This window comes from Xiphias gladius, chromosome 4 (genome assembly GCF_016859285.1).
Source record: "Xiphias gladius isolate SHS-SW01 ecotype Sanya breed wild chromosome 4, ASM1685928v1, whole genome shotgun sequence".
Classification (NCBI taxonomy): domain Eukaryota; kingdom Metazoa; phylum Chordata; class Actinopteri; order Istiophoriformes; family Xiphiidae; genus Xiphias; species Xiphias gladius.
The window spans coordinates 12,901,778-12,919,481 of NC_053403.1; the positions used below are offsets into that span (position 1 = coordinate 12,901,778).

Here is a 17,704-nt window from a genome sequence, read left to right on the forward strand (position 1 = left end):
CAACTAATATCTAAATCTCCGTATAGTAATTCTGTGTCATTTTAGTGCTTTTATTTGATACTTTTCGTATATTTTGCTCTTTACTTCTACTTAAGAAAGATTTCTACTGGTAATGGAGTATTTTGTTAACATTGTTTTATTCTTCTTACACACGTAAAGGATCTGAATACTTCCTCCCCTACTGAATAGGTATGTATGTACAGCATACACTGTGTACTAACTCAAAAACAAACCGGATTTATGTTTTTGCAAAATTTGAAACAATGGGAACTTAAGAGGTAAAGTGTTTCACTGTGTGTTTGAGAGTAAATTCCAAATATCAGTTCATTTCTTTTTACACTTTCTCCATTCAGAATGTGAAAAAGTTTCATTATTTTTGCAAGAGAGCACAGCTAAAATGCTTGCATTGGCCAGAGATGAGACGTATGATCCAAGTCTCCCTTCTACCATGGCAACTTCACGGATCCGGAGCATGGGGGATATGGGAGGAGCGACGGTTTGAGGTCCAGGTGGTTGAGCCTGCGTAAAAACGCACAAAACACACGCCAAACACTTACGAAACGAATAGTAAGCGTCATTAAAAAAAAAAAAAAGCTCGATCCTTCAGGCTCCTGGCACCTCTATGAATGAATAGGCTGTTTTCAGAGAAAGCCTCCTGGGTTTGCTGCTGGAGAAATAACCAACAGAGCGGATCGCGCTTCGGTGGTGCGTCGCTGCGACCTTTCCAGAAGAGCAACGGTAAAAAAAAAAAAAAAAAGGGGGGACCAAACTTTTGACTTTTTGCGACCGAAGTATTTTCAGAAGACCAGAACGGCTTGTGTTCAGCGACAGGTGCAGATATGTTTAAGAAAAGCAAGAGCAAAGTTCTGGTGGATTATGCGTCAGAAGAAGACGACATGTCCTGGCACCACCATCACTCCTACAAGGTAATAATGAAACAGATAGAAAGGAAACAGCGGTGTTGATTGCTGTGTTTTTCAGGTGTTTTCCCTTAAACAACGGGGTAAAAAACAAAAAAAAAAAATGGCAAAATGATCATGTGCAACTCCACTAAAATGGGTCGTTGTGCTTGTTTCACTTGTTTCAGTGTTTTGTTTTTCTAGAAACAAGTGTCAGGATATCAAAACGAGGCTACGGGGCTTAACAGCAAAGTTGATTCAAAAACCACTGCATGACAGTTTTGCGCCTGTTTGGAGCAAATAAATACATTAAAAAAATAAATCAACGTTGGATGGATATTTAATAGTGGGCCCATACACAAACTTTAAATTAGAAAAAGTATAAAACATCAGAAATTAAGCACAAAACCAACTACAATTTTAAAATCATTCTGATGGTTTTCTAAAATACTTTTCTGTTGGAGCTGCTGAACCTCCTGAAGAGTGACCAGATACACCTCATGCTGTTAAACTGAGCTTGTGGTGCAGCAGGAGGAGGAGGAGGAGGAGAAGGAGGACAAGTGCTCAAACTCAAACTCATGTCATGTCAGCTGAGGAGGAAAGTGACTTAAAAATGCTGAGAGGTCAAAGAGGAGATACTGGTGATAAAACAGGAGAAAGCAAGGTGCCAAACTCAGTATAATCATCCAGCACTTCAGAGACAATGTAAATCCACATGGGAACAAGGATATTATAATTATATATAAATACAGTACAGCAGGAATAATTTCACACACAAATTTGTGTCAACTTTGAATCCATTTGCATTCTTCAAATAGTAAAGGACAGAGTTGTGATTGGCAGACAGCACTAACAACTGTTTCCTTGTTGTGTTTATACAATAGTTTTTGGTGAATCTTTTCAGTCGGTCTTTTCTGTGTACCTCGATATAGGGATAGACAGGCATTCAAACACAAACACACACACAGAAAAGCTCATCATTTCCCAGGTGACCCGGGGCCATGTGTGAGGTCTAAGTAGCACTTGCAAGCAGCTGGGTTCTGTCAAGGTGTTTGGGGGGGGGGTCTGTGATAAGATACAAACACGCGCACACACAAGGAAAAGGAAAAGGCATCCAGCAGTCCTGACTCGTAAGAAATAGCAAGCTGACATGTTTATTTCTCGAACCTCTTGTAGTAAAATCCTTCCCAGTGTAGACTGTTTTTTACATCTGACGTCTCGTTAAATCCTAAAACTGGAGTGAATGGAGACGTAAGCTTGGGCAGTCAAAATAATTTCGTAGCATCACGCTTGTGTTATCTAATCAGCTTACTATGCGTGATAAAACCCTTTTTAAACTGTACAATGAATCAAGGTTTTATGGGAAGAGAACTGAGACAGTTCTGTTTTTTCTTTTCATGTGCGTAGTAAACCGTTATGTGTAAGCGTTCAGAGGCTTTCTCACTTGACAATAGGACATGTTACAGAGCTTGAATCTCTAAAACTGCAAATGTTCAAATAAGACAATAATAAAAGTGGAGACGCAGAGAAGTCAGACAAAAAAAGTTAATACTTTTTCTATACTTTTTAAGAACTCCGTCAGTGTTCTGCACCGCATTCACTGTCATACAGTAGTACGCAATTGGGAAGATCAACCAACACCGTTTCCCAGCATTTTTCATTTGTTGTTGTGATAAGGTCAAGATCTTTGACCCTTGGCTGGGTTTTATTGGCCGTCCTTAACTTCCACCCTGGGAACCAACGCAAGTGGCCCTTACCTCCGCAGAGCTGCTTTGAGATCAGCCTCTGACTCTCTTTCCAGTGGTCACTAGGACCACTTAGTTGATATGATCTGATTTGAGAACAGAGCAGCGAATTTTCCTCAGAAATCCTGGGAAAGTCATCGGGGAGGTCCCCTGGAGTTGCCATGGCAATAAAGTACATCCAGGGGTCAGGGGTGGGATCATAAAATGTCGTACACGCACTGAAGAGACAGATGTAACCCAGTAGTGATACAGGATGAAGCCAGGATAAAAAGTTATTAGAACACAGTCTGGACATGCAGTCTTTTCCTTCCCCTTATTCAAATCGGAGGAGCTACAACGTCTGGTCTGCCTCCCGCAGAGACAGTGAAGTAGAAAGAGAAAAAGATAGATTAGCTGAAGCATTTTTGCATCATGATCACATTGAAGTCACTTCACCTGAAGTCACCAAAGTTAATCAAACATGTTAGAGTGAATCAGGAAAATGTTGATTGAACTTTAAGGCTACATAAAAGGAATTTTTGGAAAACCAGAGCTCAAAACAGGGTAATGATTACTGATTATTTTCATTGTCTATTCATCTACAGAGTAATCGATTAATCATTTGGTCTGTGACAGAAAATAGTGAAAAATGCTCATTACAATTTCCCATTATTCATGTTGTTTATTTTTTTTTTTCTGACCAACAGTTCAAAACCCAGATATATAAGGTTTACTATAACAGAACAAAATCTTCAGATTTGAGAAGAAGAAACCAGTGCAATGTCTCTCATTTCTGCCTGAAAAATTGCCACTTTAGAAATAAGGTGGTGGTTTGCTTAACTTTACTCTGCAGTAAATTACAGCATTAGCATTAATTGACGCAATGAGGAAATGAAGTGTATCTTTTTGTCAGGGCAAAATGCAGTTTGGGAGAGCCATGGATAAGGTGTCTGTTTCTTCCACAAGGCAAGAAAAAAAGTGGGGAAAATATACCACGTATACAGCACAAGGCAGAAAAGTAACAGAATCACTTGACTTCTTTAAAGCAATACAATAATATAATCTTTAAATAAATGCTATGTCTGTCTTTGTAAGGGTTACAACGTTTTATTGAGACGCGACTTGAGAGCTGTTGATTCAACTCTTTGCTTTGTTTTGTAGAGTTGTTGTGGTGCACCATGATACATATTAGTTGTATATTTAACCTCTATCCAGGGAAGTTTCAGTGGCTTTTCTGAAAAAAAGCAAGTCTCGCTTTTACATGCATTCGCACCTGGAAACTTCCAGGAACCACCACAGTAGGATCTGTTTTGCCACTGTGTAGCTCCACCAGAGCAGCTGGGGATAAAGGGCCCTGCTCAACGGCGCCCCGAGCACTACCCTTTCACTTTCCTCATCCTCATTCATCCTGTTGGTCCAGGGATTGAACCTGCGACCCTCTGGTCACAACCATGTTTTTCTAACCTTAGGGCCGCCACTGTTATTTTCTCTGACTCTTGTACAAAGTAGTAATTTCTTAAAACACTTAATCAAAATGTTATGTGTACCTATAGTCATAGCAAGATACAATAGGCCTCTTTCTTTTGCATTTTGTTTACTCTGTGTTATCTCTGTGTAGGTTTTAGCAGAACAGATGATTTACATGTTTTGCCGGTAAGGTGAGTCAAAACTGTACATCAGAGACCAACAGGCAGTAAAGTAGAGACAGACAAGTATAAAGGCATAAAACATCCACAGACACAGGTAAAGAGGGAGAAAAAGGAGGAAGGGAGGAGACAATATGAAGGTTTTGAAGTCAATATCTTTCCTCCCTCAACAGTGCTCGAGGGTGACAGCAGGCCCTGTGCCACAGGTTTGCTTTCTCACCACTCACCCTCTATTGAAGTTCAGTAGGCTGTAAGAGGCAGCTGTGAGCTCGCAGGAGGTGCAAGTGCCTGTTTGCTTATGGCTTAAAGCTGTAACACACCTGAATACTTCAGTTGCACCACTCTTACTCCTCTGCCGGGGGCCCGCTTTGTGAAGTGGGATCATGAGAGTACAGATCAGGGTCTGAGCACTTGAGACCGCCCCACATCTAAATCATTAGCGGTGATGAAGGAAAAAAGAGGTAAGGCCGAGTGGATCATCTGCTGAAGGGAATTAACATCATGGAAATCAAACATTTTTCACATTTGAAGCAATAGTTTGCTGCACTCATGTCCTATTGCTTACGTGGTAATTAAGCGAAGCCAAGTGGGAAAAAACTGGACACATCAGCCTCCGACTTGTAATTGCGAGTTGGAAATATCAACGATATCTGACAGCGACGATATCTCTCACATGGTGAAAAGAACTAGAGAAGTGTCAACAAACTGTAGTAAAACATCTAAATAAAATCCAATGTTAACAATAATACAACTGATGCAGCTAATTTAAAAGGAGCTATGCACAGTTACTTTGTATCTGGTTTCACTAGCTAACAAACCCCTATAAAAATAGAAAAGCAGCTAATTAAGGCTGGTTAGATGAATTGACTACAGGGCTAGCAGTGGGGGGTAGTCCTCTTGAACACTCCCAAGTCGGAATAATGGGAAGTTTTTCTGTTGTTCCCATTCCCAACATGAATGTGTGAGCCAAGCTAGCTATTTACTCCTCCTTCCAGGCTTTATGCTAAGCCAAGCTAACCGTCTCCTAGCTTTAGCTTCATATTTAGTGTACAAATATGAGAAAGGCATTGATCTTCTCGTCTAACTCTCTAGTATTTCTTTAAATATATTAAGTCAAGTGTTTGGTGAAATATACCATTACTGCAGGCAAAAGCACTTTTTCTGAGTCACTGGGTTTGGAGAATGTGGTGTATTGTTGGGGTGTGAGGGCTCTGTGAAAATGCTATTGGTGCTTTGGTATTGAAATTCACTGTGCGTCTTTATCTCCTAGTAATCTGACTTTTTCAAAGACAACATGGTGCTAAAATTTACATGCTTAAGCTACACACAGACACAGTCAGAGAGGGAAAGAGAGACAGACAGAGAGAGAAAAAAATGCCCCCCTGAGGGGTGAAAGCAAAACTCTTGCTTTCTGTTGTTAGGAGCGTATTTTTCCGAAACACTACTCGCTCTCCCCCTGAATCTCCTCCGCCCCTCAGTTTTTCCCTCTTTTCCGAGTTGTTAATGCTTTTACACTCTAACAGTAGTCAGCAATCAGTATGTGTGAGAGCGTGTCCGTGATCAGCTCAGGTGGCGGAGACCCAGCAGAATTTGCTCAGACACGTCCAACCACCCTTTCTCCTCCGCTCTCTCATGGAGTTGTAAGATGTTAGAAGTTCTCACAGCTTTGATCATTTTACAGGAATTCTGGCTCCACTTCAGTAATCTCAGGCTCAGGTGCATGTCTGAGGACTTGTTGCTGCCTTCCTCTTATGATTGAATGCCTTTAAGTCTTCTGGGGAAAGTCCAAATCAAGTCAAAAGTCTTCAAAGGCGTACTGCAGGGCTACGGCAACAGTAAATATCAGTCAAAGGCATTTTGAAGTTTAAAAACATCCGTAATAAATGTGGGCTGTCATATTTAAAATATTTATGGAACAATGGTGGACATATAAATCCAGGATACGTTAAACTTAAGGACAAGCTAAGACTCAAGGGTATGTATCTTCAGGAGTACCATGATGGGGTTTATGATAATCCTCAGTGCAATAACTATAGGTTGTTTAAGACTGATTTTGTTGGTGAAAAATATATAGGTTTTATATAGGTATATAGGTATTTTTTATATATAATATATAGGTTTTTGTTAAACCTCTACAGAGGTATTCCATCAAAATTTGGGTGCAGTGGTCATAACCTGCTGAGTTCAAAGAAGAGATATTTACAATGGCTATGCCCCAAGACTGCACTTAAGTTTTGACAGAAGATCAAGGTGACAAGTTTCATTAAAGCTCTTCCTGGTTTGTGGTTAAATGATAGTACAAGATTAATTAAAATACAATATATTTGAGAAATTATTACACTAAGAATATCAATCTCGCTAAGTTTGTTAAACAAATAATGGGCATTTTTAGAATACCTATTGAATACTTACCTGACTGTGCTTATTTGCTCATTTGCATATTTACTTATTAATTTACTTTTATTACTTTTTTTTACATTTATTACTTTCCCTTTCTTCTTTATTTCATTGTATTTGCTTATGTCTGGGCAACAGGTGTCACTGTACATTGATTTGAGCTATGGAATAAATAAAAGCTAAAAAAACAAAAAAAACAAAAACAAAAAAAAAAACCCTTAAAAGCAAAGCATTTGATTATTAAGTATAGTTAATCATGTCTCTTACAAAAAAGTTTCTTCATTTCAAGGTGCGGGACTATGAAAGACCTGAAGCTGTCGTCCCAATTATTAAAAAAAAAAAAAAATGAGTGCCTCACACAGAATAATAAAAGTAATTAAAGTCTAACACAAATATTATATAAGGGCTATATGCAAAATTGAAAAAAAAGCCTGGAGACTGAAGCACAATGGAACCAAAATAGTTCTGCTTAAATACCCAAATAGTACCGTTAACGCAATAGGTCATGGATTTGTTTTCTCTGTCTTTTGTTTAAATCTGCCCTCTGAGCTCAGTGGCTTCCTCTTGTCTTCCCCTAGTCCTCCATCCATCCATCCCTCAATCTTGCTCTCCAAACACGGCGTGTTTGTGTTACAGCTCTAAAAAGGTTTCCTACTCCTTTACAGGAAAGCCTGCACACACTGCACTGCTGTAAAGTGTGGAAGGGGTGTGTGTGTGTGTGTGTGTGTGTGTGTGTGTGTGTGTGTTTGTGTTGGAAGGTTGCTATTTGTGTTATCTCACTGCTGGTATATGTGTGTGTGTCGCAGGACAAAGATATAGAAGGAGAGGAAGAGGAGGAGGACGCTGTCACTGGCGCATCCAAGGTAAGCAGCACAACTTCACATCTATTTGGACTTAACACAGACACAAACACACTATCTGCTTCTAACTGTTTTACACTGTTTTACCTCTGACATTGACTCCCTAAGAGATATGCCCAACATAATCTTCTCACACATTGACTGAACACAGACGTGCACACACTCACAATCTTGCATTTATGAGGTCATCTGATATTTGTGTAACCCTAAAAGTGTCAATCTTACGTCACCAAAAACGTCCATATCTTTAAATTGACCTGAATGCCACACACACATAAACACACACGGTCGCAGACAGTTTCTTCTTGTCAGATCACCACAGAGTGTTTCACAGTGCAGCTGAAGTAAAGCAGGAGGGTGCAGGAGGACGACAGCTGAGGCTGCAGTGTTTATCCGTAAACACGCCAGCCTTCAGCTATCATCCTCTGCTTTATCCTTAACATTATTACAGGAAAACCGTTTTGTTTGTTGTTATGGTTCATGCGTCTGTGTATATGTGTACCTTTATCCTTGTGTATATGTGTGTGTGTGTGTATATATGAATGTATATATATAAATATACATATATATGTACATATTTACAGCCAGTCAATTATAACTGTTACATAGCTAATATCTTACCTGTTCAGTAAAGAGTAAAGGAGAATACTGTCGACACATCTGTCCTGACACTTGATTAAAATGTGTGTTTGATAACAATGTAAATTGGAGAGTTTTTAGGTTACATTTCACTAAAACAAAACATAAATTTATCCGAAATTACAAAAACTTATGCCAAAAGCGTTGGACTGAATGACCAAGTATGATTGGTTAGCGTGGCGTAATCAGATATTTCCTGCTCAAGCAATGCGTCTCATTTTGCATTCTTCTGTACTTGCTATTTTCAGTGCATTATTGCGCTCAAACTGACAATTATGGCAACATGCAGTGCACTTGCTGGACACTTCTCACCCTCAATGGTTGCCATCTTGGCTACGTAGCTGATGTGGAGGGACCACCAACCTATTTTTCAAAATTGTGAAAATGGCGGCCAAGGAAGCTGCAGCTGTTGCACTGGTTGAACACGGCACCATACAAATTTGTTATACATGATTACACAAAGTGTTTTTTTTTTTCACAAAGTACCTCTATATCGGACAGAATCCATCAGTATGTTTATGGGGTTAATTTAGCAGTCTATAATGATTTGGTACCGTGAACGATAATGCGAAGGCTAGCTGGTTAGCTAACAGCCGTGATTTTCATTTCCGGTAAGTGCACGACGGCCGTGTTCGATTCGAGACAACACTACCCAATCAAAATTCATGCACTAGGAAAGTAAGTACATAGTGTACACAGTGTACTACATGGAAGGAACGGAACTATCTGAAATAAGACAGAGTGAAGTAAAACATAGTCACACTTACATTAACAAAGGACTTTTCAGTGTTCGATAACTTTCAGCCCCTAAAATTTTTATTTTTGGTATTTAAAGCTTGCGATGCTGCAGTGTCTTTCTGTTAACTTAGTTGATTACAGTGTGGCACATTTCCTGGCACCAATTTACACATTACTGAAGTCTTACCTAGCTAAAGCACTACTTAAGCTATAAAGGTGCAGTCTGATTCAGGAACTCATAACTATGAAACTAGTAATACTTCAGGAAGGGCATCACACACAAAGTGAGTGATGGATTGAGACATAGCTGCTGCAACCCTATCTAGAAATTTGCTAAACCATCAACAGCAGACTGTTGATTGTTTGAAACTCAACGCGGATGAGCGTCAAAACAAGATCCAAGTAGTATATCTTTAGGGTTAGGTAAATATTGACGTTTGCACTGTAAATTTTAAATTAGGCTGAAGGCCAAAGTGAGTCTAGTGGAGAAAATCTAGATCAGCTTTGTCATCATCCCTGTAAACTCTGTATGTGTGTGGGTTTATGATGTGGGTGATTTTATCTCTATCTGCGGCTTTGCCAAGTGTGTGACTAAGATTATGTGCTGTGTCTCTGTTCATAAGAGATATGTAACATCTCCCAATCTGTGCTGACAAAGAGTCTTTACTCAAAGGTGCGGTCGTGTCTGTACTCTTCTGAGCGTAAAAAAACCTCAAACACTCACAGTGTATTCATCTTTGAACTCTGGCTGCCTTCCTACTGTATGTATAGCCACTGTAGGTGACTTAGTTCACAGGACATATTTCAGACCTGTCCTGTTTGTGAGGAAAGGGGTGGCTGGGCTAAAGAACGGAAGGAAATGCAGCATTCTTTCGAGGAGCTGGGGCTTTTGGACGGGAACAATCACTGTGGAAGAAAAACAAGGCTGAAAATAGCCATGGACTGCTCTGACACTGTTGCAAGGCTACAATTCTTCAACCTGGAGTGGATATGGAGTACTGGAGGTGGTGGTTAAGTCTGATTCCACTTCTAGGTAGAAAGGCTTTCATCAAGCAGTACTTCAAAACATTCTTAATTTTGCCCTCAAAAATATATACATTTCGTAAGCAGATGTCCCAAAGGGGCTCCTTACTTTCTCTACTGTGCAACACTGTGATTCACTTCTATGCCAGTGGTCAAACTGACACAGTGGCTGTCATTTGTTAAATGGTGGATGTCTCATTTTGGAAATAAACTTAGGATATTCATAGTAACACATTGAATGGTGCTTCTGCTGTAGACTTAGTGAGCTGATTAATAGGTCAATTAGTCAAACAGCAAATGACACGTTAAACAATTCTGATTATCAGTTTATTGTTTAAAGTAATAGTTCAACCTTTTGGAATATACGCTTATTCACTTTATTGCAAAGGGTTAGATGAGAAAACTGATAGCACTCCCATATCTGTACGCTGAATGTGTAGCTTCAGTCAGCAGCTGGTTAGCTTAGCTTAGCATAAAAATCATCTAAGAATGCAAGAAAGCGAATAAGAGTATTTCCTAAAACGTCAAACTATTTCTTAAAGTAATTTCTTTAAGTAAATCTATCAAGTAAATTTACCAAACATTTGGTGGTTCCAGCTTCTCGAAAGTGAGAATTTGCTGATGTAACTGCTCTGAGAAATTATGATAGGCAGTTTTTTATATTTTCTGACATTTTATAAATGATTGATCAAATAAGAAGAAAAAGATGAATTGGTGATGGAAATCAATTTTCATAGCATAAAGCACAGAGACACTGGGGAAAGCAACAAAGCAACAAAGGCCACAGACGAATTTGAACAAATAATTATGTGAGCCGCCAGTAGTGGAGCTAAGGGTCCAAAAGCAAAGACAAAGTTGAAATAATTATGTCTGACATCTACAGTTCATACAATATTTCCAAAATTAAATTCCTCTTTAATCCGTCAGCTTCCACCTCCAGAAGTATGGATGGAAGAATTTGGCCCAATAGGAGCTCTATTGTTCTGCCAAGCGGGGAGCCGTAGGTAAAGCTCCCCCACACAGCCAGCCTCAGTGAGCTGCTTGGTTTACCCCCTTTTTGGCCGGAGAGATTACTGGGCACTGAGCAGCTTTGGATCTAGAGGCCCGCAGGTTAATGCTGAAATGAATGGTGAATAGGCAGGCCTCTGTATGTGCACGCATGCATGTGTGCACATACAAAGCTGGAATTTAGATACATGAAAACACACACAGACACACACACACACACACACACACACACACACACACAGATAGACTCAATCTCTTTTGGCATCTCTGCTTTCTCGATCTACAGCAAATCTGATCCACAGTTTACACTTGATGGCACACAGGAAACAAGAAAGGGAACGAGGAGAGAGACAGAAAGAGGAGAAACAGGGTGTTGAAATAACTGAGATGAAATTTTGTAAATGTTTTTAGATGATAATAAACTCCAAGAAACTGGCAGATTCTTGTACACAGGCACGTTCTTTTTGATGAGAGATGAGGAGAGGAGGATTTGTTTTTTCATTTTATCCACGAAGTGCCTGTCTCCTTAGGAGTTATAAAAGTAGGGCTGAGCAAAGTGTTTTCAAATCCATCAAATGTCACATCGTTTGGATATGAGAAGAGATCATGGGTGGGATCGTGAGTATTCTCGAGTGTGTTTGATAAAACGTAGAGCTTGTATATCTTGTATACCTGCAGAACAAACTGTTCTGTAAAAAAAGTGACTTTTTGAAGCTTGACCTCAGCCCTAGTGACAGATCTTATTGTATGGGTTCCTGTTTGGTTTGAGCGTGACTACTTTCATGTCCAGCTAGTTGTTTGCTTGTTGTAGCAGCTGACAAACACAGCGCTATGAAATGAGCACCTCCTCGATATGTAAAACATAGAAACAAAAGAAGCAGTTTAAAAGGGGTCGCCAGGGTCAGACGCATTCATGAAATAATTCTGTTAATACGGAGAATGGTTTGATAACGACAAAACAAAGCCAGGCATGGATTTAAAGTGGGAGTAAACGTTATGGCCTTGACAGATGACTCTGAGAAATTCTTCCATAGCACAAAGAGAAACTGAGCCAAAAGTTTGTTCCATAATCGCTGAGGAGGGCGGTATCTATGCTCAGCGGAAAGCTGCGAGGGCAGGGAGGAATTCTGATGTGACTGGGGAGTCCAGAGGAGTTTCAGAGGGAGTGGAGGGTCTTCCACTGGAATGTGTCAGACATTACTGCCAAGTCAATGCCATTCAAGCTCTTTCTTTCCTCTCTACCTCTCTATCTATTTAGCTGCTGATAACTGAATCTGTAGTTATAAGGTTCTGTCCAACAGCAACAAGAAACTTTCTTCATCTATAGTTGGTTGTGATATTATAAACTTTCCTTCGACATTTAAAATTTTTTTTTAACCTATTCTCACTCATTTTAGTACCAAGAGTTATACGAAAAAGTTGATACCGCTGTTAAGTCTGTACAGTAGATATAAGCCTACAGCCAGCAACAGTTCAGCTTAGTTTAGCAGAAAGACTGGAAATAGGAGGAAAACCGCTAGCCTGGCTCTATTGAACGGTAAAAGAATCTGCCTACTAGCATAGTAACTTTGAACCAAGAAATAGTCCAGCACATAACCCCCCATAGGTACAAGGTCAAAAACATGCAGCACTTCAACGGTCAGGCAAAAAAAAGGTGAGTGCAGCTGGGACAGCACAATAGACAAAGTGGCAGAGTGCAAGCGGAAGTAGATCAGTATATATACTAGGGAGATAATGAGGGAATGGGGAACAGGTGAGCAGCTGGGCGTGGGGGAATCAGGCGACTGGAAAGGCAGGAAGGTCTGCGGTCACTGCTGGGCAGGCAGAGGAGGCAGGTTGTGAAATGACAAAACAGGCAGAGAATGAATGAATAACAGAATGATCTGTCACGCCATTTTCTCGTCTGCATGGCAAATATGAACCTAGAAACAAATCTAGTGTCATATTAAGGGGAAAACAGCTAGTCTGGCTCTGTCCAAAGACTCCAGTAGGTCACTGTGACTGGCCAAGAAACAGCTACAGCACATATCCCCATGTAAAACCACCAGCTGTCAATTTTACTTCGTGTTGTATGAATTACACAAACAAGATATAGCGTTTCGTTAGTGAGCTTTAGAGTTGCTTGTGTTACCGTTCTAAATAGCCAGGCTAGCAGTTTCCCCCTGCCTCCAGTCTTTGTGCTAAGCTAAGCTTATCGGCTACGTAGTTACCATACAGACATGAGAGTGTCAAAAAAAACATTTTCTTTGGATGGATAGATGTTTTAGGTTTGTTCATCAGTCCGAACATAAGGCTGTTCTGCCAAATTCTTGTAAAAGTTGACTTTATGAAATTATCCTCTTTTAGGAGCAGAAATCACTCACAGGTAGGCATCAGATCTGACAATCTAACATGCACCAGATGAGGCTGTTCATTTCAGCTCTGCAATCCAAAAAAAATCAAATGCTCTCTTGTCTGCTGGTTTCTGTCAGGAGGCCAAGGTGAAGAAGATCATGTCCAAGAAAGAGAGGAGGGAGAGGAGGATGTTCTCCTCTAAAGATGACGAGCACTTCTTGTTGACTGGAGTGAAGCTGGCTGACCGCAGAGGGTGAGGTTACACACACAGTAACTTTATCTTTACAAATGATCTCCTGCAAGTTACAGTGCACTGACAGCAGAGCCAGGTAAATGCGGTCATCAGCATTGGTCCACACGATGGCAGGTCGAGAGCAAATAATAAAACTGTTGCACAAATACATTTCAAGTGTATTTTTAATCAGAAGTGGAAAGTACATTTAACCAAGTACTGTACTTAAAGACCACTTTGAGGTTCTTATACTTGTCCTTGAGTATTTCTATTATGTTACTCCTCCACTACATATAAGTTAAATATTTTACTTTTTGCCCCACTACGTTTATTTGTCAGCTATAGTTACTAGTTACTTAATTTATTGTATTTTTAGATGCTAAATAGACAAATATTACGGAGTAAAATGAGATAATAATGATGAAATACTATACATGCGACTACCTGAAAGCAGTGTTGGAAGAAGTACACAGAACCTCTACTTAAGTAAAAGTTGAAATAACACAGTGTAAAAAACACAATGTTTAAAGTAAAATTCCTGCATTCAAATTATTACTGAAGCAAAATAAGCAAAATGTACTTAAATTAAAAGTACTCATTATTTAGAATGGCCCCTTTCACAGTTATTTTATTATAAACTAATATTATGGGGTTATTATAACTGATGCATTAATACTTAAACAACTTTAATATTGCATTATATTTTAATAATAAATCATATGTTTTGTTTTTAATGTGTTAATCTGCAAAATAGCCACTACCTATAGCTGTTAAACAAATATTGCAGATCAAAAAGAAAATTTCCATTGGAAATGTAATGAAATAGAAGCATAACAAGAGAGGACTTAAGTAAGTACAAGTACCTCCAAATTGTACTTAAGTGAAGTACCTGAGTAAATGTACTTAGTTACTTGATGTAGTCTCAGAGTTTCCCATCCAATGGACAGGTCATCCTGCTAACCCACTCTAAGCAGTTTAGTCTGTCTGTGTTTTAGTGTCAAATTAAGTTTTTCAACAGTGCTAACTATATGTAACTTTGTCCTAAAAATATTGGTGTCACTACCAGCATATAAAATGTACGTCCGACCTGCCCAGATCATTCCCGGTTCGAGTCATGTTAGTGGAGATATGCTCAGGGGTCAAGTGTGTGAAGCCAAAATATTTACATGGGAAGTGGAACATGTATGAGGAGGAAATGTAAATGAATCACCTCACTGTGACAAACAACCGGGAATTCCCATGTAATGGCTGACTGAAATTTCCTCTGGTGTTAAGATGTTAGATACACACTCGTTCCCCACCCAGTCAGTACTATTTATAGTTGAGATGTTAGTGTCGAACTGGTTATTTATACTGAAGGGTTGTGCAACAGCAGTTTTTAAAAAAGTTTGTGTTTCTCTGAAGGTCTCACAGGAAAATCAAAGACGATGAGAAGGAGAAGGAAAAGAAGGACAAGCCAGAGAAGGGCCACTGTTTCTGGGAGAGCGTCACCATGACGATGAGGCAGATCTCTCCCACCAAAAAACCGGAGAAGATGGAGGGCTGGGAGCCGCCTCACCTGGAGAACCTAACCGAGACTGTGACTGATGAGGCCCCGGAGGACAAGAGCCAGAGAGGGGACTCACCGGTGTCTTTCCCCAAGTCTCTAGGCCTTCCGTTGGAATTGGCCTCCTGGGGGAGCCGGGGTCTGGAAGAGGACTCCTCCCGCTATGCTAACCTGTCGGACTCCAAGGATTCAACAGCTGCTGTCAGGTGGACAGCCCGTGCCAAAGTCAAGCTGGCCGGCATCAGCAGGATGAGCAGAGGGATTGTGTCAGACAGCGCGTGGGAGGGGTTTAAATAGTAGCCATTTAACCTTTGATACCCCTCCCTCCCTCCCTCCTCACCTGTGTACCGTCAATAAAGAGGATGAAGACCTGAATCAAATATCTGCTTTCTCAGTAGTCTAGTTTTGGACAAAATTGTTGTATATTGTCAACTGGTATTGAGATACTGTACTGTAGTAAATCCTTGAACATAACACATGAAGTTGGACCTTAGTATTTTAGCTTTAAAATCCTTGAAGACGTAAAAACATGTCATTTTTATCAATGGGGTCTTTTGGCAGGACTGCCACTTTTGAATCATTGGCATAAATTGTAAATTACAACAAATGAAAGCCTTAAACTACTGTACCTTTCTAACTTTGATATCCACTGGCCTGGCATGTAGATATGTGATGTTGCCAAGAAATGAGAAAAGTGATTTTCATATAATTTTTGGGGCTGTTAGTAGTAGAGGATTGATGAAAAATATGCAAACCTCCTACTGAAGACTTACTACTGTTACAATGGTTTTCAGTTCATTCGTGTCTATGCAGTTACAGCATCCGAGCGAAGAATGTGAGCGTGAAACACTAACTTATACATCGATAATGAGCTGTGCGTTCGTGAAACAGCGTATGAAATACTTTTGGCGTCTGGCATGCCAGTGTGTGGGACAGTTAGTGTGTGCGTGGGGTAAAGGGAGAGAGTGACAGAGACACTTTCTCACAGAGTAAGTGATTTTGTGGGTGGACATGCGTGCATGTTTGTTTCAGTGAATCACTGTTGGCATTGCAGAGGAGATTTGACGTTCTGACTTGTAAATAGTGCTCACAGCAGCATCCAAGTTGTAACTACTAAACTGATTTTTCCGAAAAGCCCTGACATATATCCAACTTGGCACAAATAGTGCCTGAAAACCCCGCAAAAAAGGATGATGATGGCTCACATCAGTGAAAGACCATCGGTCACAGTAATTAAACCCATTTAAAGTTATATTGTCACAGTATTTTAACCATCAAACGACCAACTCTGTGATCATGCAGCCGTCTTGATGATGTGAATGCTTGCAAGTCTTTTACATGGGAATCTTTCCCATCTCTACCATCCATCTTGCATGATGTCAACACAGCATAATAAATATGTTGCTCCACAAAATCAAAACAACGCCCACTTTGTCATAGATTGATACAGGTTTAAAAAATTATGCTGAATATTTATAAACTTGTAATAATGAAGAAATAGAAAGCCAATACCTGTATAGTTTTTTTGTTTGTTTTTAAATAAGAAAAGCAGTTACTCCATAGACCTGTAAAGTGCCTTTTATCAGCAGCATGATTTTGCTGTCACTTTCAACTAGTCCAGATCGTCCTCTGAGCACAAGCCTTCCGTGCTCATCACAGCATCCACACAGGTGCAGGTGAGTCAACCCAGCATGCACCTGTGCTGCACCAGCTCTGAGACATTTCCCAGGTAATGGTGTGGCGGATACCATTAGCTTCACCAGCAGGAAGAGGTGCATAATAGCCAGCTGGTCAGCTCTTTAAGGCTAAGTTTGCATATCTGTATACTGTATAGGACTGAGAGGATAAAGAGTAATTTCATTTCTACAATGATTTTGTTCTTTTAGGTGATTAAGAAACTTTAAAAAAAAATCCATGCCATTGGAGGTTGCTTCTCTCTTCTCTCCTTTCCTGTTTTTATCTGTTTACTGAATTTTGTTTGATACTGAGGTCTGCTTCACCGCAGCCAGAACGTTACAGTTACAGGTCCACTTCCGAAGATGCCTGTATCCTGTATTTATTCCCCAAAAGGCTGGGTCACATTTTTAAAAGTAGAATAAAGCTCCAGTCTGACTGTCTGGCTCTGCTTCTTTCAACACTTTGCAGTTTGGAGTAAATACACGGCTTGACTTACCGGACTTTACTTTCACCCAGATGGTTTTCACTGATACAGTGGCCAGAAACAGTCTACCAAGGTCCTTCAACATAAGGCCTTTAAAGCTGTAAAACAAACTGTAAAGTTATTTTAAAAATGTAATATCACAGAAGCTGTTGTTCTCTAAAATAACACTTTGCTACAATTTCTAAACCTTTATATTTACACATGAATATGACAAGTACATGAACAGTTTTTGTTACTGTATTTCCTTTTCCTTTTTTTACAACCCATTGAACTGCCTTTAGGGTTATGGGACTGATACTGGAGCACAATATAATGAATATTAATCCTGAAACGTTGCTTCTGTGTTCAATGGCAATTTTTCCATTTTTTTTCCAAGGAGGATAGACAGTTACATCCAGGAGGACAAAAAAAAAAAACCAACAGAACTTTATACAGTAAACAAACAATTCCCGGTGACCCAAATCAAAGAGAGGAGCAGAAGCAGGTTTTTATAAATA

The 17,704-nt window shown here is 39.8% G+C and overlaps 1 protein-coding gene across 1 annotated transcript; it reads left to right on the forward strand.

The window, feature by feature from the left end:
- Positions 1 to 449: 449 nt before the first annotated feature.
- si:ch211-225h24.2 lies at positions 450 to 17,670 on the forward strand. Its single transcript, XM_040125138.1, has 5 exons — positions 450 to 738; positions 826 to 926; positions 7,473 to 7,529; positions 13,406 to 13,521; positions 14,905 to 17,670. Exons 1-5 carry the CDS (start codon positions 627 to 629, stop codon positions 15,341 to 15,343), a joined length of 825 nt encoding a protein of 274 aa, XP_039981072.1. The 5' UTR covers positions 450 to 626; the 3' UTR covers positions 15,344 to 17,670.
- The last annotated feature ends 34 nt before the right edge of the window (positions 17,671 to 17,704 follow it).